Below are 25,391 nucleotides of genomic sequence, written 5' to 3'. Positions count from 1 at the left end.
TTGTAGGGAATAAAATGCAAACCAATGGCTTACTTTTGAAAACGGCTCTAATTCAGCTCCTAATTCACTTTTGAAATAGGAACCTGCACCGTGAATAACAAAGAGTAGATGTCAGATAGAATGAAAGATGGGTCTGAAAAGGGGTTTTGAGGGAAAAGCTTGGATTCTCGCCCAAAGGTGGGTTTTAAAAAAATGTTCAATGTTAGCCTGATAATGTTCTCACCAAAGGAAATTTTGAAAAAGAACCATTGCAAGGAGTGAAAATTCTCTCTTTTCCTCTCAAACAAAAAGTTAAACAACTATTCAGAGCCCACTGGATGGGGATCTTCCCACAGGTTTGAAGGGGCCAAAATGCAAGCACATAGTCTTTTTCTATTAGTTTTATACTACGATCAAATCATAATATCTTTGTATTTAGCCTGAATGAGGCTAACATTTCATTGATTAAAATAGATACAGATCTCAGTGAGGAACTAGCTAAATTATTAAAGAGCTTAAGGGTACTTTTTAACAAGTGGGTGGTACTATATGCACAACAATGCCTTTTATGTATATTGCTTTTTAATGCAAGGCCTCAAGCCTTAGAAAAAAATATAATTAGAATGATTTTTTTTATTATTATTATTATTTTTAATTTAATGCATCATAAATGCAGAGCTGGATTTGTATGGTAATTCAGTTGAGCAGTATTGTACTAGGAAAAACTAGATGAAGTAATCAATCTCGCCAGTAACAACTATAAAAATATTTTCAGACCTTACTTTGTTACTTTTAAATGATTTGAGAAATAAATACTAATGGGAGAGAGGAAAAAAAATCAGCGACATTCGGTATTCAAACCCACCTCACCTGCTTAGTGATTCACATTTTAATCTCGCAGTTCGTCACAGTAGCTAATGTAATTTTAACACCGTTTCTGTTTTCCATTTGGAAACTGAAAGCATTGCTGTATTTGATTCTTGAGCTATATGACTTTAGATAATCAGTCTGACTAGTAACTTATCTGCCTATTAAAAAACAGTCTTCTCCAGCACAGTTAATTGAAGATCAACTTTTTAATGCCTCCTGTTCTTCTCCCTGTCTGGAAGCTTGCTGTTCTGTCTTAGTAACAGAGTTCTCCTTACAAGACCACAGGAGTTATATTTATTTGATTTATGATTAGGAAACAAAGGCACACAGATATTAAGTGATGTGTCTGGGATGACAAGGAAAGATTTTAACAAAGGTAAGAAAGAAACAATTTCTGTATTGTAACCACAATATTATCTTTTCTCTTTCAATACTGCATCACCTGATGGCAGGTATTTTAGTGTGCACAGTAAGTCAGGTGTGTGTTTATGTACACAAATACCTGTGATCCCATGAGCTCAAAATCAATGGTATCTGCATGCATAAATATACTCCCAAGTGGGCATTCTCTTAAGCATGTAACAACAACATTCAAGCCACTTGAAACTTCCAGTTAAGTTTCTTCAGTTTTTCTTCCTAGCCAATTTCCATCACCTTCTTCTGCCCATTTTCTTCTAATTTTGAAGCAGGTGTTATTTTTCCCTAACTCACGGTGGCACAAATACAATTTCTTTTTTACCTGCCCCTGTGCAGATAGCTTCTCAGTGAAGCAAAGGTTTCTCTTTCTTATCATGTGTCTTGTTACTGACTAGAGAAATGCATGAAAATGGTAAAAGAAAACCAAACCAAAACAAAACAAAAAAACTACCTCGGTACTCAAATGACAGTCAAATATCAGATTTTTGGAGAGTCTTTGGAAATAGCAGAAGGTACATCTGTACGTCTGTATCCTGTACTATATCTATTGGGCATCTGTGGTATTTCAATGATCCTGAGGTCAGCCATTGAAATGGCTCCTTTAATATCAGCCATGAAAATGGTGTGATTCATAAATGCCTTGGAATTTTGAAATGAAAAGCACTGGGTCAAAAATAAAGAAGTTAAAATGATTTCCAATTTTTATCTCACCAAAGGTTTTACGATGTCAAGATGTTCTCTACTTCAATAGACACATCAGGACCCACTGTCTAAATCTGCCTGCAGAGTAAGAGAGAAAACAAAATGTTTCTCCCAAAGAAATCTTCCATTTATTAACAACAATCTCATCTTGATTATTACCAGGGACTCTGTTAATTCCCTCAGTTGCTAGGATCTCAGTGAGGACAAAAATGCAGACCACCATTTTTTTTTTCCCCTGATGTTCATGCGGTTAGACAGATGTGCCCTTTCATTTGGACTCAAGGGAGGGACAGTTGCATGTGTTTCCCATAAAAATTGTTGGCACCTCTAAGGGACCAGTGCTCAGAGATGGCAGAAAAACTTCTTCCTGAAATGCTCAACTAGTGTGCAGTGCTCAGGTGAGACTGATCACCAGAACTGATATCTGGAGGGAATTAATCTCCAGATCAGGTTATGAAAGACTTTAGATTGTCTTCCTCTGAAGCATGACTCTCGGATTACCTGTATGTTTCACTTCATCAATCTAGGTGGACAGATAATAGCACTCAGCTCTAAGCCACAGCATTCAGCTCTGTTTCATCTGCCCATGCCACACAACATTGTAATCCCTTAAACCTAAGTGATTCAGCCCTCATGTAAAAAATGCTTTTGGATTGACATAGGAATGATTATCCATTTGCAATTAGTTTCCCTGGGTACTATCCATTAACAGGTACAATTTTCTAGACAGTCCAGAGAAGATGAGTAGAGAAAACTTCAGAAAATGTAACTGAAGTTAATTCCTAGGTTCAGCCTTTGTGCATGGAGAAGAGTGAAAGGACACAGAAATTTGTGCATTACATATCATTAACTTCATTACCTTTATATATCTAACAAATGCTTTGAATAATTCATTGGCTTTAGTGACATTTTTCCTACTGAGAAGGGGCTTGTTTGGCTTTCATCAAACTCAACAAAGAAAAAACAAACAACTTTCACAGTGATGGAAAGAAGGAAGAAAACACTGCCAACAATACGTGTGACTCAATAAATCAAGGGTATCCATTGCCTGATTTACCACATACTCCTGGGCAATTGCTAGCATTATTCTACTGGAATCAATTCTGCAACTCGCTAAGGCTTGAATAATGAAGAGGTGAATCCAGCCCTTTACTGTCAGCTTAATTATCCAAACAAACTAGGCATTTGGCAAGAAAGGATATTTCTATTGCTCCATAAAGACAAATTATGAAGGAATAAACAGGAACATGAAGCTAACATTGCTAGACTGAATAAAATATTGACATAAATCCTGAAAGTTTACCTTGCAATGTGCAATACAATAATTAAACTAAGAAAAGAAAGCTAAGCTCTTCTTTATGCCCAATGAATAATATGAGGATCTGAAAAGACATTGAATTTTCATGTAACAAGGCTATCTAAATCCATTTACTTCCAGAAGTTTTAACCACCTGTGAACACAATGGAAGAATTTAAACTAATTTTGAGTTTTAAAGTGCTCTTTTCAATTCCATGCCAATTATTTTGCAAATAAAGGAAAAAAAATATTTTATTTATCATAGGGATTCATATGGCATAAACAACAAGAACCTGGGAAGGGACAGGTCTATACATTGGCTGAGGCTTAAAAAATTAATCTTCACAGACAAAAGCCTGCATACGCAACATATTAAAAAACAGCACACAATAATTTAGTGATGAAATTGCACCAACTGAAGATTCAGCACTGGGTTAATTCCTAAGTCAATGAATGAAGACAGTATAGGTTTTAAAATTTCTTTCATTCATATTTTTTCTCCTCTTTATGCTTATTTTTTCTGTGCATTCATATTTCCTTAAATAATTATTTTGATTTACACTTTTGTTTTCTGACTTTAAAAGCCTGAAATGCATCTTCTGGTATAGATGTCAGGGAAAGTAATTATCTTTGTGTTATATTTAAGTATTACAAAATGCCTGGTTGGGAAGAAAGGAAGATTGACAACACACTGCCTTTATTAAATTATTTGCCTGCTCCCTGCAGAATGACTGGAAGACCTGAAAGCACGTACAATTTCCAAGCGTACAGTCTACTCCTTTGTGAGATTGCCCATTATAAACAGACATAATTAATCTTGAATATATATATATAAAATACATATACATACATATATAATCAGAGTTTTATCTTCAGCTCTTTTTTTGCTGTTCTGACAGAGAAATACTGTCAGGTAACTAACTAGTGCATGATCAACCCAGAAAAGCATAACCAACCTAGAAGAGCCTAGGCCACCCTCCTCTGGTTTCTTAGCATAAAGACTTCTCCACAGGGTCACACCAGGGTCTGTGCAGCCCCCATGTACATCATCAGAAATCTAGAAAAAAGCAGAGTGACCATTGTGGTATTTCCACTAAAATGCCTTCCTGCTGCCCAGCAATTTTTCACAGATTTTCCATGCCAGAAGTTGAATCTACGTGGTGGACCTTCCTTGCTTGAATTTGTTCAGTCCTTTTCTGAATTCTTTACACTTTTGGACACCACAATATTCTGTGCCAATAAACTCGAGTTTCATTATGTGCTTAGTGAAAAAAATATGTTGCTTCTGTATATCTAGATTCTGTATATATCTGCTGCTTGATCCAGGATTCTGGCAAAATTATAGAAAAAAAAAAAAAGTAGGAGATACAGGAGATAAAATTGCAGGTAAGTAAGGTATTAGAGCCAGTGACTTTCACTGTCTTTCCCATTTTCTACAGCAATTAACCATTATCAATACCTAAATGCTAATGCCATAAATAACTTCATTATCCTACTATATGGGAAAAATCTGTTCACTGCAGTGGACATCTTTATGAGATTCTCCTCTGCGTTTCACAGGGACATGACGATAGCCGCACCATCATACCCACATGGTTTCAAGCCAGCCTAGTAGATCTCCATTGTGCATTTTAAAATTTGAATTCTATCAAATACCATACAGCCAAGACAGAGGCTTTAACCTTGGTTTACATAGGGCTAGGCTTTTTCTGGTCTAAGACACTACAGTAGAATGGCAAAAACAATAAGGGGAAACAACGGAGGAGACAGGAATGTCCTTCATGTTAACATATAAATAAAGCGTATAGAAACTGCATTTAAGGCATAAAGGGCATGTAAAAGAAGTTGATATGACCAGATGGCTAAGGAGCAAGGAGAGAGCAATTCCAGAAACTGCAAGGGGAATAACAAACAGAAAAAGAGAATAAAGATTATAAAGCTCATACTGAATAAGGCAAATCCAAGGGGAATTTAACAGGAAAACTACAGACGTAGTTATGAAAAAGAAAAAATAAATGTAAAAGCAAGTCAGTAGAGGTTTGAATTGAGCCAGAAATATGATTTCTCACCTGGGGAGAGACTTCAATTTTATGGTCTTGGCATTAACAGTTTTAGAAGCTGAAGTATTAAGGAAGATCTCCTATAAATATAGTAGCAGGATCCGGGAGAGCAGGAGGCAGAGACTGGCCAGAGAAGAAGGACGGGTCAAGGAGTAAGTTATATATTTAAGAACTTCAGAGATGGGTTCAGGGCTTGGCTTCCTCAGACACCAAATAAAGCATTTCCCTTTTCGGTGTCTTCGTTTCCTGCTAATAAAACTAAGATAAAAATATTTCTTTCATTTTTGTCTCATTTATGAAGACAGATGGCTCTTAAGGACTGACTGACAGATACTGATATGGTTCTAGTTGGCAATGAGGTCCTGATCTAGCTACAGACACAGCTGCAAGTCCCAGTAAAACAAATATTAGGGTGCCCAGTATTGGAGGTGAAGTTTTAAACATTAAAAATTATGTATTTCCTGTTAAATAAGTATAACACTCAAATTACTGAATTATGTACAAGATTTACTCATTGATTTGGATTTATTCACCTTCTTGTCAGCCAGTTTCAGAAACATAACCTTTAGCAAAACCACACAAGGGCTTCACAAGGTGAGAGGGAAATGATAATTGGTTTTATCCTTTTGTGAAACAATCCATCCAAAGTTAATTAGAATTGGTTTGCTTTTTCCTTGCAAAAATAATCCATAAGAAAGACTGATAGGCAGAGCAAACTGCGCCTTGCACAAAGGTGGTAGGATTTAACTGATTTTGAGCTGTGCTCCCAGAACTCAGTTGCCTTCAGGCATCTATCTGGTCTTTCTCGGTAAATGGCATAATTAGGGCCCGAGTGTAAACCCCAGTGGTGAAGCCTGATAAGAAGTTAATCTTCTGGGCACCACGTGGGCCAAGAGAGATGTGCCAAAAGGTCCAATTAGCAAAGGTTTCCCGTCCTAGGCTGCGCCACAGCATCACTCAGCACTGATAAACAGCTGCAGGATTTGCTTCCGAGGTGCCTCAGTTCAGCCGTGCACAAGTCCCACACACATCACAAGGGCAAACAGCTCAGCGCAAGCAAAGGGCACCACCTGCACCTTGTACCCACTGTGCAAATGGCACAAACACAGCTTTGTGAGCCAAACACAGCCACTTCTCCTTCATATGCACAGTGGGACATGAAAATCCTATAGATGCACACACCCCTGTAGAAATAGGATTTGGGTTTAGGGGTTTCAGCTGCACTAGGTATAAACTAAGGCATTTCTTACTGAATTTAGGAATGCTACTGAGGGCACTTGTCATTAAGATCTGATCATAGGCCTTTTGAACCTGCTGACTGAGACCAAGCAAGCAGAATACAGGTCAAATCCATGTCATCCCAATTTTAGGCTGAGGCAGCCCAGGACCTACCGGCAGTACAGAACCTAAAAACGTTACAGCATGTTCAGACCCCCCACAGCCATGTATGAGAAAGGGAGAAGACAGTCATGTGTGATTTCCCATCGTCTGTACAGGAGAGAGGAGAAAGTTCCTGGCTGTTGGAAAAGCACCGCAGAGCTGCAAAAGAATGATCGGCACCCATTCTCTGCAAGCCAGAGACCCTTTCTTTTTTGGGGAGGAAAACACTTTCTTAGTAGCAGAAGAAATGCTGAGACTCAGCAGCCATGGACCCAACAAACTTCCCTCTAGGGATATTTAAGAGCAAATCTCAGTTTCAAGAGGGATGCAGGACACCGAAACTGCTCCGGAGGAATCCGACTGGAGCCGCCAGAGCAAGCAATTGTGGGATGACTACAACAATGGCAGGAGTTAATAAGGATTAAAATTGTTTTATTAAGCAGGTTCACCAGAATTTACTTATTGCTAAACCTGATTAGTCGGAGACTGTCTCCGTGTTCTTACTCAGTTGCTGCCTGCTGCCTGCTGAATAGACGGAGGGATGCTGGAGAGATTATTTCTAAGCCCTTCCCCCTTCCCTCTCCCCTCCTCTTCCAGGACCACACTGACAGTCCCAAGGGAAACAGTGGAGAGACAGGGAGAGGGCAGGATCCTGCAGCTCTCACTCAGCATATTTCACCAGGAAGCCCCACGAGTCCAGGAGAGGAGCTGCCACTTAGGACGCCGTCTCCTTTGCAAAGGATCTATTAGTACAACACACATTATACCAACACATACAAATATTTTCCCCTTCCAGGGAAGAAGCAGAGAAAAAGAGACTTTGATCTCCAGAGTGCTACAGTGATTTTTTTTTATGTAATCAATACCATAAAATATCCCCAGGTCTTTCTGCTGGATTGTAACTCAGCCGATCAGTTTACGGCATGTATACTTCACCTGCGGCGAAGGCAGGCACCGGGCAGCAGCCCGTGGCGCGGTGGTGAGTAACTTTGGGGAAGTTTCCTTGGGGTTTTTGTAGTTTGCTGACTTGGGGTAATAACTGCCTGTGAATCTTCAGAGATTATGAACAAAACCAGGGATTTGTTCCTGAAAGGATGAAGTGGGGGGGGAGGTTGGTAATGTGTATTTCAGTTGTTTTTCTCCCTCTGTGCTGACAGAATACTTTGCTTTCTGTCCATGTAACAAAGTTTTCTATAGGGTGGGCAAACGTCCCCTGTATTTTGCCAGTAATTTGCATTGACTGGGTGGATAAGAACACTTGTCATTTAAACAGCAATCTACTCTTAAAGCATTTTACAAACATCTACTAGTTAATGCTCACAGTGCCCCGGAGAGGCAGGCAAAACAGGCGAGTAGTGAAAGGAAGAGGAATTACAATCTGAGCATTCAAGTTAAAGCAATTAAGAACTTCGCATCCAGCTGACGGCAGGTAATTGACCACTCTAATAACTATTAAGCAGCTTAGTTGAGTTAGTGTGTATTTAAGGGTTTATAGGAGCACGAGAGCCATGTGCCACCCACCAGAAAAGGCAGCGATCTAGCAATGACCGCGATGTGCTGGGAGAAGGGACCGATCTGTTCACGTTTGGATTTGCAGGCATCCGACCCTTTGCGATAATTATGAATGAGGCTTTAGCTCTCCTCCGTGTCTGCGTGTTGCCAGACAACCAATGAGGCTGCCAAGCAAATCGCATTCACGGGCTGCAGATTTCAGGAAGAAGCACAGAGGTGACTTTTACTCACACACACGCACTCGCTAATTTTGTGGTTTAGGAAAGTAGCCTGAAGCACCCTTTCTCTTGCAATAACTTCTGCTATGTTTTCTCCTTCTTCACCTGTCTTTTGGCTGACAGATAATCCTGGTCTGATGCCATTTCGGATGTCCCAGTGAGAACTCTTAGAGATGCCTATTCTCTCCGGAGGCAGTGACCAAGACTATAGTAACATTAGCTATGCTTCTTGTAATTCCTTGAGCCATTTCTTTCCTGTCTCCGTTGAAACTCCTTCTGTCAAAGGGGTTCATTACCAAAGAGCCAGGAGGATTTACCACCCCGATCAAGTCTCTGCAGTCGATCTAAAGACAGAGATCATGATAAATGTTGGAGGCATCAAGTACCTGCTACCTTGGAGTACTTTAGATGAATTTCCCCTGACCAGACTGAGCAAACTTAAGCTTTGCAGCAGCTATGAAGAAATTATTCAGCTGTGTGACGATTACGATGAAGACACGCACGAATTCTTCTTTGACAGGAACCCCAATGCTTTTGGGATGATTGTCAGCTTTCTAGCAGCAGGGAAGCTGATGCTCTTAAGAGACACGTGTGCCTTGTCTTTTCAGGAGGAGCTGAGATACTGGGGGATCGAGGAAACCAACCTGGAGAACTGCTGCTTTCGAAAACTATTTCAAAAACTGCAGGAGTTGGCCGAGGTACGGAAAGAAGAGGAGCTCCGGAGGAGCAAAGAAGCTGCATGTGTCTTGGATGAGAAAACAAAATTCGGACAGTTTATGAACAGACTCAGAGATATGGTAGAAAATCCCCAGTCAGGGCTCCCAGGCAAAGTCTTTGCTTGTCTCTCCATCCTCTTTGTGGCCACCACAGCTATAAGCCTTTGTGTTAGTACAATGCCAGATTTAAGAGCTGAAGAAGACAGGGTAAGTAAGTCCTTTATAACTGATCTAAATATAGAATTAAAAGAAATTTGTTTGCTTTGCTAGGTATACATCATTAAAAAGATGAAACAGATACAGAAAATCCATAGCAATGAGGTTCAAAACTGCCCTGGTAATGAAATGGTCTGCAACAGAAAACACAATAGTAGCTAAAAATCAGTTTCAAAATGACATTCAAGAATAATGTTAACAAAGTACTTCACTAACTGTGAGCTAAAATATAGGAAAGTGTTTCTGGACAGAACAGATATTGCAGCTTTATAATACGGCATTAGTTTTCCTTCTTAAAGAGCATTTGCTAGTGTAAGTTATAAACTTGTTACACTGAGACTCAAAGTCACATTGTGGAGTTTTCAACATGTTTTACTCTCAGTTATAAGCAATCTCTTGTTTGGACACATCAGCAAAAGAAATGTTTTCCTATGACAGCTTTACTTTTAAAAACAGCCAGCTGTCTTCCTTTTTGTTAACTAAGGCAAATATTTCAAGAGGAAGAAATATTCATTATTTTCTTCCCACAACAATGTTACATTTCAATAGTTGCATAAAGATTAAAGAGATAAGAAATACATGAATAATTTTCACAGAAACAGATACTTAATGCTGGGCCTCCAAAAATCATGATTCCATGCTTATAGAACTTTATATTTGCCCCCATATATATATATATGTATTGTAGGAGTAATGCCAAATACTAACTGAACTGCTAACCACATACAAAGCCTTTTCGAGTAAATCATCCACAGTAATTCAGAGCAAATAAGTCATGTCTGTATCATACATGAATGATCTTTTCTATAACATTTCTGTATTTCAGCATTATACAGATTTGTTATTCTAATAATAAAATGGAGGAAAGTAAAAATCAAAAGTTATTTCAGATGTAGCAATGTTCAAACTTATCAAATAACCTTGACTAGTCTGTTTAATGAATCCTTCACTTCATTTGCAAACTGTCCTTCCAAAAGTGGTGAGCAAAATCAGATTAAATGAACTCCTTACCCCACTAAGATAAGACACTCCCCAAAGTATTGTATATTAATGAATAAAGACTTTTTTACATTTGTAGCACAGCATGGTGTACACAACAATACATATATATTTTATTTCCCAAATAGTAATTCAAAACAGCATAGTCATGGTGAAGATATGTTGTGATATTTGATGTCTTTCAATAACGCTAAGGACTGTACAGAAGGCTGAAATTCCCTGTTCTATTTAACTCCTTAAATATTAACTTATATTTGCATAGGAAAACTACTACCTTTCAGTGATAAGTCTGGTGCTCTTGCAGCCTTCCACAGCTATTACTTTTGGCAGAAAAAAATGTTACCCAGTTCCAATGCTTCTTCTGAGAAAACATTTTAAATATAGAACATCATTCTTAGAGTTAGATGCAAAAACATTACAAACTCTGCTCTAGGAAGTGCTTCTCACTAACTTTGTTAATGGAAGCAGTCTGATGCATTTGATTTTTATTTTCCAAGCAGTGCAGAAAAATCTTTTGTAAATACTTTTCATGGAAAAAAGAAAAAGAGCACATAATATTCAGATCTCAGCTAGGTGAAATATGTTATGCATTTCTGAAAATAATTAACCGCATTTTAGAAAGGGAAGGATGTTTAGGTTTACAGGTATATCTGCTAGCTGAAGTGTAGCTACTATACCTAGACTTTCTATAAAACACTGATAACACTACTTCTTAGAGATTTGCATAAATATACTTTAAGAACAAGCAGACTGGACTGAAACAAACTCAAAAGCAGGGATGCTTAATGTGCAGGGGAAAGGTTGAAGGATGAACTTGGGCAAAGGAACAGATCTGTCCAAACATCACATAATTTACATTTACAACACCAGGCTGGTGCACCTTGTCACTGTGTCCCAGAAACACAGAACAGAATATTGAAAGTCCTGCTATTTGAACCGTTTAAAATTATGCCAGTGAAAATATAGTGGAAAATGTGGGATAGAATACTCACACCTTATGGAAAAGCACAGAATTTGACATGTCAGATATTTTCCATCTCTAAATTCTCAGCCTGCAACACCTAAGATTTTATTAATGGGGTTTCTAAAGAGCATATCAGCTACATCTAAACAAATAACTCACAGAGCTTGACTGATTAAAAATACTACTTGGTTGTGACCGAGTCACACCCAGGGAAACTGCAACTCTGCGCTGAGATTTGGTGCTCAGATTGTTCACTGGCTGGCCTCTGAAAACGACTCACAGGATGAGGCCACATTTACCAGCAACCTGGTACAGGCATGCAACACCTGAAATTTTGGCACTGGGGGCTGAAAAGATCACCTGACATCCTTTTGCCCAGAGACAAAAACCAGCCAAACTCCTTCAATCAAGTTTCTGCACAGCCTGCAGTTCCACACCTGACCCTAAAGATGCCCCATCCTGAGATTTATTCATTTCTGAGGTAAAGCCTGACTAAACCTCTATGCATAAACGTGCTGAAGGTATTTTAAGAATCCATATTCCAATGTCTTTAACACTGGAAATGGAATTTATCCATTCTGAAATACAAATAAAAAAGGCTTTACCTCTGGCGAGTATGTATCACTGTAGGCTCCTTTTTCACATCATCACTGCCACACTAAGAGAGGGAGAAATGGCTGGGTTCCAGCTCAAGGAGAAGAATCAGGTTTAAAAAAAATAAATAAAGGAAAAAAAATAATACAAAGTGACTTCCATTTCACTCAGAGGCTTGGCTGATCCCACCCTGCAGGCACACGAAATCACAAAATCACTTGTTCTTTTAGCAGCTGCTAAGCCAGGACTGGCTTAGGAGGAAGAAAAGCTGCCCGGGCAGGCAGAAGAGCAAAGAGGAGTCCTCACCACCCGAGGGAAAGTGAAAAGTACGGTCTCTGGGAAAGGGATGGCGAGGAGCCAAGGCAGGAGCATCCGCACCAGGGCAGCCCAGTCACCCTGGCAACCCGAGGGGAGGGAAGGAGCCGTCCGCATGGGCAGTGGAACGGGGAAGGGGGGCTGGCCTAAAGATAGACATCCAGCCGAAGCAAAAATATAGAGCAAGTTACTAAAATTGACACCACGCACATCCCCGAGAATATTTCAGATGACATTTAGGAGCTTCCTAGTTAGAAAGAAGAAATAGAACCAGAGATATATGAGCAAACAGTTCTGTAACTATATGTCACGCAAGTACGTCACGCGAAGGAAAACAGCCCCAAGCAGAGGAGGTCAAAAGTTTGGGAAAACTCTAGAGAGGTAAATTTGTGCGGCTCTAGTGATCTCAAGTTTGAGCCTGACCATGAAACAGGTGTATAAATGAATCTATCACACACAGTACTACGGAAAGACAACAGTTTAGGTTATCTGCATAAAACAACTAAAATTTCACATACAATATCCATACAGCTTTATCTAGGATATTTGCAGCTATTCCTTATGGAGAGCAAACTGTCTTCAGTAAGGAAGCAAATACAGCATCACCAAAATGTGGTAATCAAGGCACACGTGTATGTACAGGTAGAAAAGAAAGCATATTTGGCAGCAAGGAACTCTGTTTATTATTGATCCAAACAGGTAGCAGCTGTAAGCCTGAGAGAACTACAAAGCTGAATCCTATTTAGGATAAGAAAGCTGAGGCAACAAAATCTACATTTTCCTCAAACAAAGGAATTAAGTTGAGTTCAGTAGGGTCCAGGCAAAAGTCCCATCAAAGTCCCCCCAGCAGTCTCAGTCCCACATAAGAGTCACTATCAGCATCCAGGGGGTGTAACCGAAATAGGCACTGCTCAGCACATCTAATCCAAAGGGAAAAAAACATCTTTACACCTGTGAAATATGGAACAAAAACACTGCAGAAGGGCTTGGACAGTAAGATTGTCTACTTTGAAGCACTCCTGGGATTTATTTTTTTTTTTGGAAGAGATTTCTTTTATTGAGTCCCTAAAATTGGCATCCTCTGGAGAAATGACTCAGCAGAAAAGGTACAGCAAGGACTTTTCTTCAGGAAAGGCAAGCAAATTAGGGTCAGGGAAAAAAAAAAAAAAAAAAAAAAGAAGAAAAGGAAACCCCAGATATTTCCATTCCGTTTCCCTCAGCGCTGGTGGCAATGACGTCTTTTTCTCCTGATGCAGAAGTCTCCAAAAAATTACACTTATATGACATCTCAGTTAAGAGAGAAGGAAACATCTATTCTCTGTTCTCGCTCTGTTCTCCAGTGATAAGTGAGTGGTCCGACCTTGTTACTACTCATTTTTATGTTTGCTCTTAAATGATCTTGATAGGCCTGTAATTGCTTCAGGTATTGTATATAAGCTAATGAAAGAGAACCAACATACAAAGCAACCAGTATTGTCAGGCCTAATGAGTTTATCTTGAAACTTAGTATATTCATTTGCTGAAGCTTCAGTTCATGGGGTCATTTGATTACATGGAAATCTAACTCATTTTAAAAGACTACATTTTTGGTCACTGGTTATATTGAGAATCCAGAAAACATGAACAAAGGCAGAAAAAAACAACAACATAGAGATACATAATAAACAGGACCATTTCTAAATACATATATGTATTTTTTTTCATTCTACATCATTATTAGAATCATAGAATGAATCCCAGAATGGTTTGGGTTGGAAGGGATCTTAAAGCCCATTTAATTCCACCTCCCTGCCATGGACAGGAACCCCTCCCAGCAGCCCAGGCTGACCCCAGCCCCATCCAGCCCGGCCTTGGGCACTGCCAGGGATGGGGCACCCACAGCTTCTCTGGGCAACTATTCTGGAGGCCCTGACTCAGGTTTTTTTGATGCTTGATGTTGCTGCTGCTGTCCGTATCACTCTGAAAATGGCCTATTTCGCTTGTAACCTAGAGGAAACTGCCCAGAAACACATTTTCTTTAAAAGTGGCATTACAGAGGTTTATAGGAGGAAAAGCAATTTATTGGTCTTCCTGTGAAGAGAAAGAAAATCAGACAAGACATTTGTTTCACCAGGGTTACTATTGCCGCAGCTAAATGGGGTAATTAAAAAACGTCACATTGACTTGCAGTTAACCAGTTCAGTATGTGAAGATATGTGTGCAGGAGATATATCCTCAGCATTCAAGCTATTAAATCCATTGTGAAGACATTATAACATTATACTCCAACCCTGCCCATAACCTGCAGATAACATTAAATCTCGCTAGTGCACTTATTGAAAGAAAACTTGAAGGGCTTGGGGATGAGTGGAGAAGATAATAACCCATATAGAGAGTGTCACTGAGAGGTGTGCAAACCCAGTCCTACTGCTTGCAGTCTGCAAAGATAAGGCTCTCCATCAGAGTGTAATTTGGCCAACTGGTAGAAGCAATCACCTTTGTTAAACAGGATATGACAGCTGAATTTTGACGGATACCCTTGGCTACTGACTTTATAGCTTTTAAATAACAGGGTCTAAACACTGATCAAAAAAAGAATTTTCTAGCTGAATATCCAGGGCAAAATGATTCTTGCTGAATAATACCTTTTTTTCAATGAGTAGTTAAGAGTACTATTAATGAAGTGAAGCCCTATTCGGACTATATTTGACCAGCAGAGGTATTTGACAGTAAATCTATGTTCAAATTTATCTTCTAATACAAGGTATATATCACACAAACTATGGCCCAGAATTACTTGTTCTACTGCAAAGAGATTAATGAAATTCTGACTTTCAGAAAGACTTTGAATGCTCATTTAAAAGCGTAAGACCAAAAAGACACGTGTACATGCCTATTTACAAATATATTGGTATATACATATGACTTAAAATTACTTGGAACAAAATAAAGCTGGACACGCTTTAGATTTATTGCATCCGTCCAAGAATTTTTCTGGCTTTTTATCAGAACACATATTGTGGACACTCACTTGCCTAAATTATCTAGTCATTCAGTACAGTTCTGGTTTCTTCTAACCATTTTAATCACAAATTAAAATATTCCAACATTTGAAGATATGAAAAAGTGTTTCACTGAGGCACCAAAAACACATCTACTAGGTGCACTTAGCACAGGTTGTATAGTTAAATAACAATTGAATAAAGATATAAACATAAGCTGTGGAAAAAAAATGAATATTGAAGTACTTTGATATATACATATTATTGCATTACGGGACATACCTGTTTTTGCAGCTTACATATCCATACAGTAATGTCAAAAGTTTAGATTTTGGAATTGGATCATTATGTTAAGACACTCATTTAACAGTTGCACACTATTAGTGATTATTTTCCAAGCATCCACAAAGAGCATTGCATACTTCAGCATTAAATATAATATATACAACAACATTGGTGAAGTCTACACTACTTAAGCCCTGCTCTACATAACCAGAGAGGGGCACCAGGGGGATAGATCCTGCTGAACATCCCTGTCTCAGCTCACGTCCACTGCCACAGAGAGCAATTTTCTTTAGAAGCTCTGGACACTCCATTTCAGTGACTAAATGGATTCTGCATGGTTTTCAGAAGCTGCCTCTGCCAGCACAAGGTCCAGTGTTCAGAAGACACAAATGGACATTATTAGTTTGCCTTATGTTCATCCAGCTTTGGCTGTATCCCAACAGCACCAAGTCTCCCGGCTCTGCACGCTATCCTGGGGGGACCCCCAGCTGCTCTAGCTGCTCTGCAACAGGCGGGCAATCAACTGCAACTCAGTGTGCCGGCACATGTGCTCCTCCCTGGGAATCATGCTTTCTTCTCCTTTCTACGCTTTCAAAGTTTGCAATAGCCACAGTAGGAAAAACCCTGTTCACTTTCCTCACTTGAGTCCTCTCAGGGGGTTCAGCACAGATCATTACCTAATAAATGCTTTCTTTGGAAGATTGGTATTTCCTCCCATGGAGAAGGCACTCTATCTTTGGAAAATGCTATTTGGAATCAATGCATCCTCCAAATTCATAGAAGTAAGGCATCAAGCATTAAAAATAACCACCCGAATTTCTCTGTGCTGTAGAAATTCCTCCTTGAATATGACAGAAACCTCTGAGGACTCTTCAGCTTACTGCTACAGCCAAAATCAGAATCTGGTATTTTAGTTCTGAAGATGCACGAGCAGATCTAATTGCTAATTTCACTGCAGCTTCAGAGCTACGAACTGCATATGCTGTGCTTACTCCCACAGTGTCAGCTCCTCCTGTCAGCACCAGTATTTTCCCTTGAAACAGATTCAGCCATATGTGGGGCCCTGCGGTACGCCCTGCAGTACACAGGTACAATAACAGGTACCTCTGCTGCAAAGAGCTTACGATGCAGGAGGAATGGAGCAGAGAAGAAACGGTAATAGTGCAAAAGATTTGATCAGAAGTAAAACTGGAAATTGAAAGTCTTTCTTCTAAGTCCCAGATAAATACCTGTCATTTTGAGTATATTGTTTCTCACAGTTACAAAACGAAGTCTGCTAAATTTCTTACTGGAAAAATAAAGAAAAAGATAAACCTCCACATCTCTCTCCGAATACAAATGTTCTGGGGTCACCAATTGGCTTAGATCAAATTGAAATTCTTCAGATTGATTCTCACAGTGTTTGCAGAATAAGGACCCAAGCTTAAGAGTTAATCGAAGTATTTTATTTCAGTTACATTTCCTCCCCAGAGGGGATGATCTGTGTTGGATACAGAGATAAAAATTTCCCCTTCTCTATGTTCTTTGTAATGCCCACATTAATATAATCCCACTATTAGTTTAGTTTCCTCAAATTTACTAGTTAGAGCAATTGTTTTCATAAGTCCAGGTTTCTTTCCCGTAAAGCAAAACGAGTGGAAAATCGTTCTGTGATCAGAATACACAGCACTCCTTTAACCAGCTCATCATTCTGTAAATCAGGTTACAGTTCTCTCTCAGCAGGCAGTAAACCTTTTGATTTTATTGCATGGCTCTGTAACCATAAATCCAAGTTTTGAAGTGATCCATAACACGGGGTTTTCAAGTTCTCCCTGGCCATCATTTGATTCAGCAGAGCATGGTTTCATTATTCAAATAATTGCAGCAATGCAGTCGCAGTGATTCAGCAGTACCTCCAGCCCTGCAGCTGGATCCCACAGCTCCAGGTAGGCAGGGAACACAGACTGGTACAAGACTTACTAACTGAATTGTCATTTTACGGCCAAAAGAGATTTCTCTCCTGCGTCTGTTCATTTTGTGACACAGAGAGGGATAAGAATACCTGGGAGGTGGTTTGGTATCTTGGTTATACAAAAATCTATGCAAAGTTTTTGGTCTGGTTCCACTTCACCTTAATGACTTTCCAGACTTGTAGACTCACTCTGTAGACCCACTGTGTGAGAGAGAAGAACTGAAGGTACATTACCCTGCATTTTTGTCCACAGAGGGAATTCTCTGGGGACAAGCTACAGCCCACGATGCAGTGCCCACGTATAACCTTGAGAAGTGCAGAAGGCTGGAAAACAGCACCTTGCCCAGGAAATAAGTCAACCTTGGGCTTAGAGAGGATACATACACAGCTGAATGGTTTTCTTTATTTTTTATTTTATTTATTTATTTATTTATTTTCTGTGGGGGCCAAAAGGCCAGCCTGCAGGAGCACCTGGCTGCAATAAGCCTCTCTGCCTGGCGGTGGGCAGCAGTCAGCCTGAGCAAACAGGCAGTGGGCAGGTCGGTAGCCTCAGTACAGACTGATCCCATCTGCTGCCATTCCAGTGGCCGCTGGCCTCTGTCCACAATATAGCGTGTGGACCAGGGAGAAGGGTCTGAGCAGTAACTGGCTGTATCTGAACGTGCCGAAATAAATTGGGACGTGCCAGGGTAAGTTTAGCAGATGTGGACTGTGACCTTGCACCAACCCCGCTGCCAGGCATTTCTGGTGTGAAAGATGGCGTTCTGGCAGCTTGTCCCTCAACTGCAGAGTACTAAGCAGGTCCAGGTCCTGTCTGTCACTGTTTAAAGCTCCAAGAGGAGGCTGAACCAAGAAGAGTCAAGCGTATTGCTTTATTGAGTTCCTTCTCTGCTTCGTTCTGTGTTTGTTTAGTGTCTTTCTGGGTGACTGAGCACCAAAACAGCCTTTACTCAGAAGCAATCACTACTGCGTCTAGGGTGGATCTAGCTGGGAAGATGTTTCAGATCCTTTCTGTCCAACACTTATTTGTTTCATGTCGATGAGCCAGCTGGTTTCCATAAATGTACCCTGCAAATAACAATGCTTGCATGTAGTGATTCAAGCATGATTTCTAACTGGGTTTAAAGACTTTTATCAGCTCAGATCCATAAATAATATTACTTGTCTTTCTAAAGGGTAAATATTCACTTCAGAAATACTGGGGTAAATCTTCAGCAGCAGAAAACTAATCATCAGGTCAGGCAATGATTCAGAACAGCTTTTCCCTAGCATATTTTAATTATAAAATGCCTCAGAGTGCAACCAAGTGGGTCACAAATAGCCAGTGCAAAGAAGATCCTGAGGACATGAGAACAGCTCCTTGGTGCTCTTATCCAGTTATCTATAAATGAGTTTATAATAACATTTTTTCTCCTTGTCTAGAAAATGTAAACAAGTACATTGCATATGAAAACCAAGGTGGACAGATGAGATATATATTCTGCAAGGGAGATTCTGATTCAGTCTCCCTGGGCATTGCTACAACTATTGATGCATGTACAGATATTATTTTCACTAGATGAGATTTATATCTGTTGTAAGATAGGATAGTACAGCATAATTCTAAGATCTGGTTTTGTTTATTAACCTAGATGTCATTATGCTTTAATTAATGTTTCCTGGTAAACTAAGAGAGCACTTGGCCAGGAAATTTATCTTATTTATCCTATCTTATGAGCGGCACATATCTCAAGTTCATTTAGCTTGAATTCACTGTTAGGGAATAAATTTCACTTCTCTAAACTCACTTGTGCAATTAAGGCCTGCGATTTAGATGCAACACATCACTCTGGCCAGTGCTGGCATCAGAGGTGCTGAATTCCTGAACCTCAGATCCTTTCAAAAAATGTACTGCAAGAAAGTTACAGCAAAGCTCCCGGGAATTCAAACATTTTTCCCTAATAGTAATACTACATTCTAAGCACAGTCCCTGTGTAGATCCAATTTGCTTAAACTTTTGTAAGGAGAGTAGATTAAGAAAGCAAAATATATAGAATTATTGATTATAAACAGGATATAGACTTGACTAGATGAACCCATGGTTCACCCAGGCTTTAAAACTGCAGTCCCAGTCCCTTGCATCTCACAAAAGAAAAGGGCCAGAGAAAGGCAAAAGGGATGGAATGGCTTCACTAAGACAGGCAGAATTCCTGAGGACAGGAACAAGCTACGACCTGGACTGCGATAGAAGTCTACAAAATTGTAAATAGCAGGAAATGAGGAAACGTCCATTGACTATTTAGAGTCCTTCCCAGTATGAGAGCTTAGGGGCATCAGATGGAACCAACAGGAACTTAGTTCAAAGCAAAGAAAGAAGCAAGTTTGCATGCAGTAGGCAGCAGACAAAAAGAATGGCCCAGCTTTATAGATGAGAAACACAAACACCACCTCCAGCGTAGGAAGCTCTGCAGTAGAAAACAGAAGCCAGGAGACTTGTCTTGGGCACCCGTGCCTTCTCAGGCTGGTAGAATAGGGCACTGGGCTAACTGGACTCACTGTGGCCATTCTTACTTTTTATTACGAGCCTATCGTTTTCATATCAAAAGAGAAGTTAATAAAAGTATCCAAAAATGAGATTTTTTTTACTGTAACGCTATAAACATTCCAATACATAACAGAACCCAGAAAATGAGCCATTACCTTATACAGCAGAAGGAAGTAATGAAAAAGAAGTATGAATTGCTTATTATCTCTGGCGGCAGAGAAATTTGAAACAGCCACTTTACTTCTTTGAGGTGGTGTATAAATTTAAGAAATCATACAATATTTCAAACCATTAGGCTCAGTATATAATTTTTTATATACAAATCATTGTGTCCTTTGTCGCTGAACCAAATGTTCTTTTCATACATGAGATCAATACCAGGCACTCTTTTTATTACATTCACACCATACGTTGTAGAATTCAGCTAGAGACAAGTTCCATAAATCCTGATAAATTCTTACACTACTCAGAAGTAAATCTGCAGGAAGTATAAAGTGTTAGATGCTCACTCACTGCTAGCTTTGTTCTAATTGTTCTCCCATCAGAGTCAATGACAGGATGAGTACTGATTGATGCCATGATAGTGTAAAACATCTCAGAGGGTTTTATGGAAAAATCCCACCCAAAACTTTTTGTGGTCAGTTATAAATAAAACCTCATATTCCCTCCATGTTCGTGATCAGTGCTGCATTGGTCTGGTGCTTTTATAAGTTCTACTACACCATGATACTATGGGTATAAAAATGCAGTCAGGAGGAGAAAAAAGTCAGTGATAAATTTGACTCAAAGATATAAAAATAAAAGCTTAGAATTCTGCTCTAGTTAATATTGAGGGCAAGAGAGGGAGTTTTTTGTTTTGCTTTGGCAGTCTTTGATCACTAGAATTTCCCAAATGTTTTTGCTTTGTTCCGAAAGAGAAAATATATAGAAGCTGTTTTTCCACAGAAACTCCTTTATTGGCCGTTTTTGCAAAACACCTCTCATTGATCAGAATATTTGGCTTATAATTGGACAGTTCACTGAAAGTAACTAACATCTGACAGGAGGTTGGTGGCAATAGCAAATCTGAAATCTACCATTGACATAGGGGTGTCTGTATTTTGGGAAGTACATGGTATTTGAAGTCAGTGTGCTATTTTGCCTGCTCTTTGGACAACAGCTGTAGGTGGAACATAAAGCACTACAAGGTCTGAAATCATCAAAAATACTAAGAGAAACAGAAATTGGCCTTGGTATTTGTTGTTTCCTCTTTTCCCCTCTTACTACAATATTCGCTGTTTTGAATGGAATATTCAAAATGATCAAGAATCTTCAAAATGACTTCAAATGACAACCTAGTCACCTCCATGCAGAACTACAGTACTGCATGGATAAATCAGTTCCCTCCAAGATAAACAAGGATGGTTTTGCTGCATGCTTTCATCCCGCATAGGCATGTTTGAGGCAAACACATCCTTTTTCCATCCATCTCTCTCAAAAAAAAAAAAGAAAAAAAAAAAGAAAAGAAACCAAGCACAGAATACACTGCATTAATCAGTGTCAGAGACTGCGATACTGTAACTCTCTTGATTTCAGCAGAAGTAGAAGCAAAAGGGGCTGGTTTGAATCATATACACACATTTCTGAAGTGTCTTTTGCAAAGTATATAAAAAAGACAAAGTGTGCTAACAGGGGAGAACTCACCATCCTTTATATCCACAGTTCTGCACAAAGGAAAAATAAAATGCACAGTTATGTTCTTGAAAAGTTTGGCTTGAAGAATGCTCTTCTGAAAAATGAAATATGCATTTGGGAAGCTGCCTGCACAAATTGCTTTCTCTAAGCACAAATAACTTCCCATGGGGATTACTGAGGCAACCGAGGTTGGAGAGAAGATAAAAACTCCCAATCAGTTCTTCCCACACTACTCCTTAACTTACGTACTCTGTTCAAAAGACATCCTAGATCTTAACAGTTAAAATTCCCAGCAAACAATTTTTTTTCTTGTATTTTCCAATGAAGGAATAGTGAAAACTACACATTGATTTGAGAGCAGCATCACCTGTAAATGTATAAAAGTAGATAAATAGCAGATGTAGTGGAAATTCAGCCCAGTCAACAAAAAATAAAATAAATCTTGATGGGACCAATGAATAATTCACAGGCCACATCACTGGAGTGACCACAGGCAGGTCTGTGAAGAGTCCATGCTGTGCTGTACAAATAATTTACAACAGAAAAAAAGTGAACACTGCATAACACAATTGCTGATCACAAGCACTCTTATCAAGCCAAGTCAGCAACTCTGCAAACATCAATGCACTCTAGATACTGTCACTGCAATGACTTCAGATAGGGCTATAACCTCATCATCTACACATAACTCTAGCCGAAGCAAGTCTTTGTTACCTTTTGAGATGTCTATTTTGAGAGAAATTATGATCTCCTTTGTCCACTGTGCATAAAGAGAAAAAATCCCCAGAGTGCTAACTCCCCAAAGAGAAGAATTGTTCTGACACACTGTGTTAAAAAAAATAAATAAATAAATACAAGATATATTATGATTTTACCTGGGGAGTCTCAGATAGCCAAGGATCATAACATGTGATAATGATGACAGAACTACAGGCTATTTTTATATAGGTCTATATTTTTTATATAGGTTTATTTATATATTGGCTTTTGCACATTCATTGCCTGAACAACAACAAAATGTTACGTCTCAAGAATAGCTGTAATTCTATCAAAAAGGGCACTCTCAAAAAAACATCACATCATATTTGATGCAGAGTGTAACTGAACACTGTGAGCAAATTTAATTAGTAATAGGGGTATGTGTTTCCCATGGTGTTTTTCATCAATATTGCTTGTGAAACGTGGCTGAGAATGGGTAATAGCATATAAGGAACAGTTTCTGTATTCTCTAATTTACCCAAATAATCAGGAGTTAGTTTACATTTTCCTCCTCACTTCACTGCAATAGGCCAAAAAAATTCATTTAAGCTCAGGAAAACAGAATAAAAAATAAAATAAATGTGAATCTGAGGTAGCAAACTAAAGCAATTCCTTTGATAACAAAACCAAGGAAAGCACTGCTCATAGCATGGAGTCTTAATACTGGGAAAGGATTCTTCAAGGCAAGTTCTGCCTACAGGAGGATATTTATTTTCCTTTCAGTTGTAGTTATAAAACATTTGTAAATATAGAAAGAAACATGATTTGCATATGGATAACTGAGCCAAGGATCCAGATGACTTACTGAATCTCTCTGAACCACTTTTAATTGCACCAGAGTACGCAACTTTTGCGAAAGCACCATGCATTGAACAGCACCAGAAGTTTGCAGAGACTTTTGAACGTTAATCTTTCTTTTGAAGAGACACTATATTTTGTACAGGTTAATGAACCAGTCAAATTTAAATTAAATTGAGAGCTGCAGGTTGGAACTTAGAGGCTGTATGCTCAGAGGGAGTTGAGTTTTTCTCATATTCAGAAAAGAGTTTCATGCATTTGGACTGGAAGAAGCAAAATAATAAAATAAGCAGGCAGTATATCTGTTCATCTAAATATTTCATGTGCTTATTACCTCCTATTCACCGTTGAAAGACAGCTACCATACAACCTGCTAGCTGGGATTTTTATTATTTCTGATGTTAGTGACTCAAGAAGGTACGCATGGCTGCTTCTTTAATATTTTTGGATGCTGGTTTGCAGACTGTTCTTTTATTTAATTCTGTTTTCGTTTTGTGTCAGGGTGAGTGTTCCCAGAAGTGCTATTACATCTTCGTCATAGAGACCATCTGTGTGGCTTGGTTTTCCCTGGAGTTCTGCCTCCGATTCATTCAAGCAAGGAGCAAGTGTCAATTCTTCAAAGGGCCCCTGAATATAATTGACTTCTTGGCTATTTCACCCTATTATGTCTCCCTCATCTTGGCAGAGGATGACTCAAACGAGGCGGACGACAGGCCAAGCAGCAACACATATTTGGAGAAGGTTGGTTTGGTGCTACGGGTTTTACGTGCCTTGAGGATCTTGTATGTAATGCGCCTTGCCCGGCACTCCTTGGGCTTGCAGACTTTGGGCCTCACAGTTCGGAAGTGCACACGAGAATTTGGCCTGCTTTTACTCTTCTTATGCGTGGCTGTCACTCTGTTCTCTCCTTTGGTCTATCTTGCCGAGAACGAATCGGGCAAGGTGCTTGAATTCACAAGCATACCTGCCTCTTACTGGTGGGCCATCATTTCAATGACCACTGTGGGGTACGGAGATATGGTACCACGGAGCGTCCCGGGCCAGATGGTAGCTCTGAGCAGCATCCTCAGTGGGATTCTCATCATGTCTTTTCCCGCAACATCAATATTCCACACTTTTTCCCATTCCTACTCAGAGCTGAGGAAGGAACATGAACGACTGCAGTCTCGGGTAAACAGAGTAAAAAATGCCAATCATTCTGGCGAAAGTGACACCTTCAATGACACAGACAGCTTGATCCTGGAGGAGCCAGCATCACCGATCAAATACATTTACACGGGGAACTAAGCCTTGCTGTAAAACATTCCCAAGAACAGGAATAGAAATATACATATGTATGTCAACATAATACATAAAGCAAAGCAAGAAAATTGGGTTGCAGCGCTATTTTTCTCTGTCAGGATAGGTATAACAAAGCAGTACAAGCCAACGCAGCTGGCTCCAACACATCATTATGAAGGCAGAGGTTTTGAGAATGGCAAAAGTCGGAGTTTATTCGGTAATAAATAAATATACATTCTTCACTAGGACTAACGATAAGATTCAACTTTGTCTCTGCCAGTTATGTATCTTGCTGAAAAACTAATATTGAATGAATAGTAAACAAAACAGCTTCTGTTGGCACAAATAACACTTGTTATTTTATTTGCCTTTGAATTTCCAATGTTCTTTGCAATTAACACCTTGAGCCAAGCATTAGAAAGGATTTTTTCAGGGCTATGCACCAGTGTTATTTATACAATGCTCATTAGCCAGGCATACAGAAGACGCCTCAATATAAATCTGAGCTCTGTATCTAAAGCTATTAATAAGCTTATAATAAAAGCACTATATGTGAAAGCTTTCAAAGCTCGCCTGTAATCAGAAGATCAATTTCTAAACAATGAATTGCACTGCTGTTGTAAGACACATAGTGTTTGCAAGAGAATTTGCTTGAAATACAGTTGCAGTCTGAAACTATAAACATTTCATACTAGACAGAAGTTTTCAAACTTTTTTCATATATTTACAAAAATGAAAAAAAAAGGGGGGGGAATAAAACCCAAACTTATTGAACATACAATTGAGCTTGTGTTTTTTTGTTGCTGGTGGTGGTTTTTTGTTTGTTTGTTTTATAATTGAATGGTGTTGGCTTCTCTAGAAGAAAAAAATAAAAAGTTATCGAAAATAAAATGACAGCT

The 25,391-nt window shown here is 39.2% G+C and overlaps 2 protein-coding genes across 4 annotated transcripts in view; one reads left to right on the top strand and one right to left on the bottom strand.

Moving 5' to 3' along the window:
- Window positions 1-13,263, bottom strand: part of WFDC1 (WAP four-disulfide core domain 1) — an 82,043-nt gene extending 68,780 nt beyond the window's left edge. The window contains exon 1 of the mRNA XM_083794879.1: window positions 12,231-13,263. Coding sequence (XP_083651005.1) covers window positions 12,231-12,356 — 126 coding nt within the window. The 5' untranslated portion in view covers window positions 12,357-13,263. The remainder of the gene's footprint in view (window positions 1-12,230) is intronic.
- KCNG4 (potassium voltage-gated channel modifier subfamily G member 4) lies at window positions 5,342-25,383 on the top strand. Of its 3 annotated transcripts, XM_083794878.1 has the most exons (4): window positions 5,342-7,684; window positions 8,303-8,433; window positions 8,559-9,358; window positions 23,713-25,383. In XM_083794878.1, the coding sequence occupies exons 3-4, from the start codon at window positions 8,609-8,611 to the stop codon at window positions 24,496-24,498; spliced, it is 1,536 nt and encodes a 511-aa protein (XP_083651004.1). In that variant the 5' UTR covers window positions 5,342-7,684; window positions 8,303-8,433; window positions 8,559-8,608; the 3' UTR covers window positions 24,499-25,383. The 3 variants fall into 3 exon arrangements, with proteins under 3 accessions (XP_083651004.1, XP_083651003.1, XP_083651002.1); XM_083794877.1 differs by lacking the exon at window positions 8,303-8,433; XM_083794876.1 differs by lacking the exon at window positions 5,342-7,684 and having other exon boundaries at window positions 8,182-8,433.
- The last annotated feature ends 8 nt before the right edge of the window (window positions 25,384-25,391 follow it).

Source organism: Anser anser, assembly GCF_964211835.1.
Source record: "Anser anser genome assembly, chromosome: 11".
In the NCBI taxonomy this organism is placed as follows: domain Eukaryota; kingdom Metazoa; phylum Chordata; class Aves; order Anseriformes; family Anatidae; genus Anser; species Anser anser.
Note: the sequence above shows the minus strand (reverse complement) of the source record. Positions and strands in the feature narration are given on the sequence as shown.

Coding starts and splice junctions, on each gene's coding strand:
- KCNG4 (XM_083794877.1), top strand. CDS start 8,609: ATGCCTATTCTCTCCGGAGGCAGTGACCAAGACTATAGTAACATTAGC. Junction 9,359..23,712: donor TAAGAGCTGAAGAAGACAGG/GTAAGTAAGTCC, acceptor GTTTTGTGTCAG/GGTGAGTGTTCCCAGAAGTG.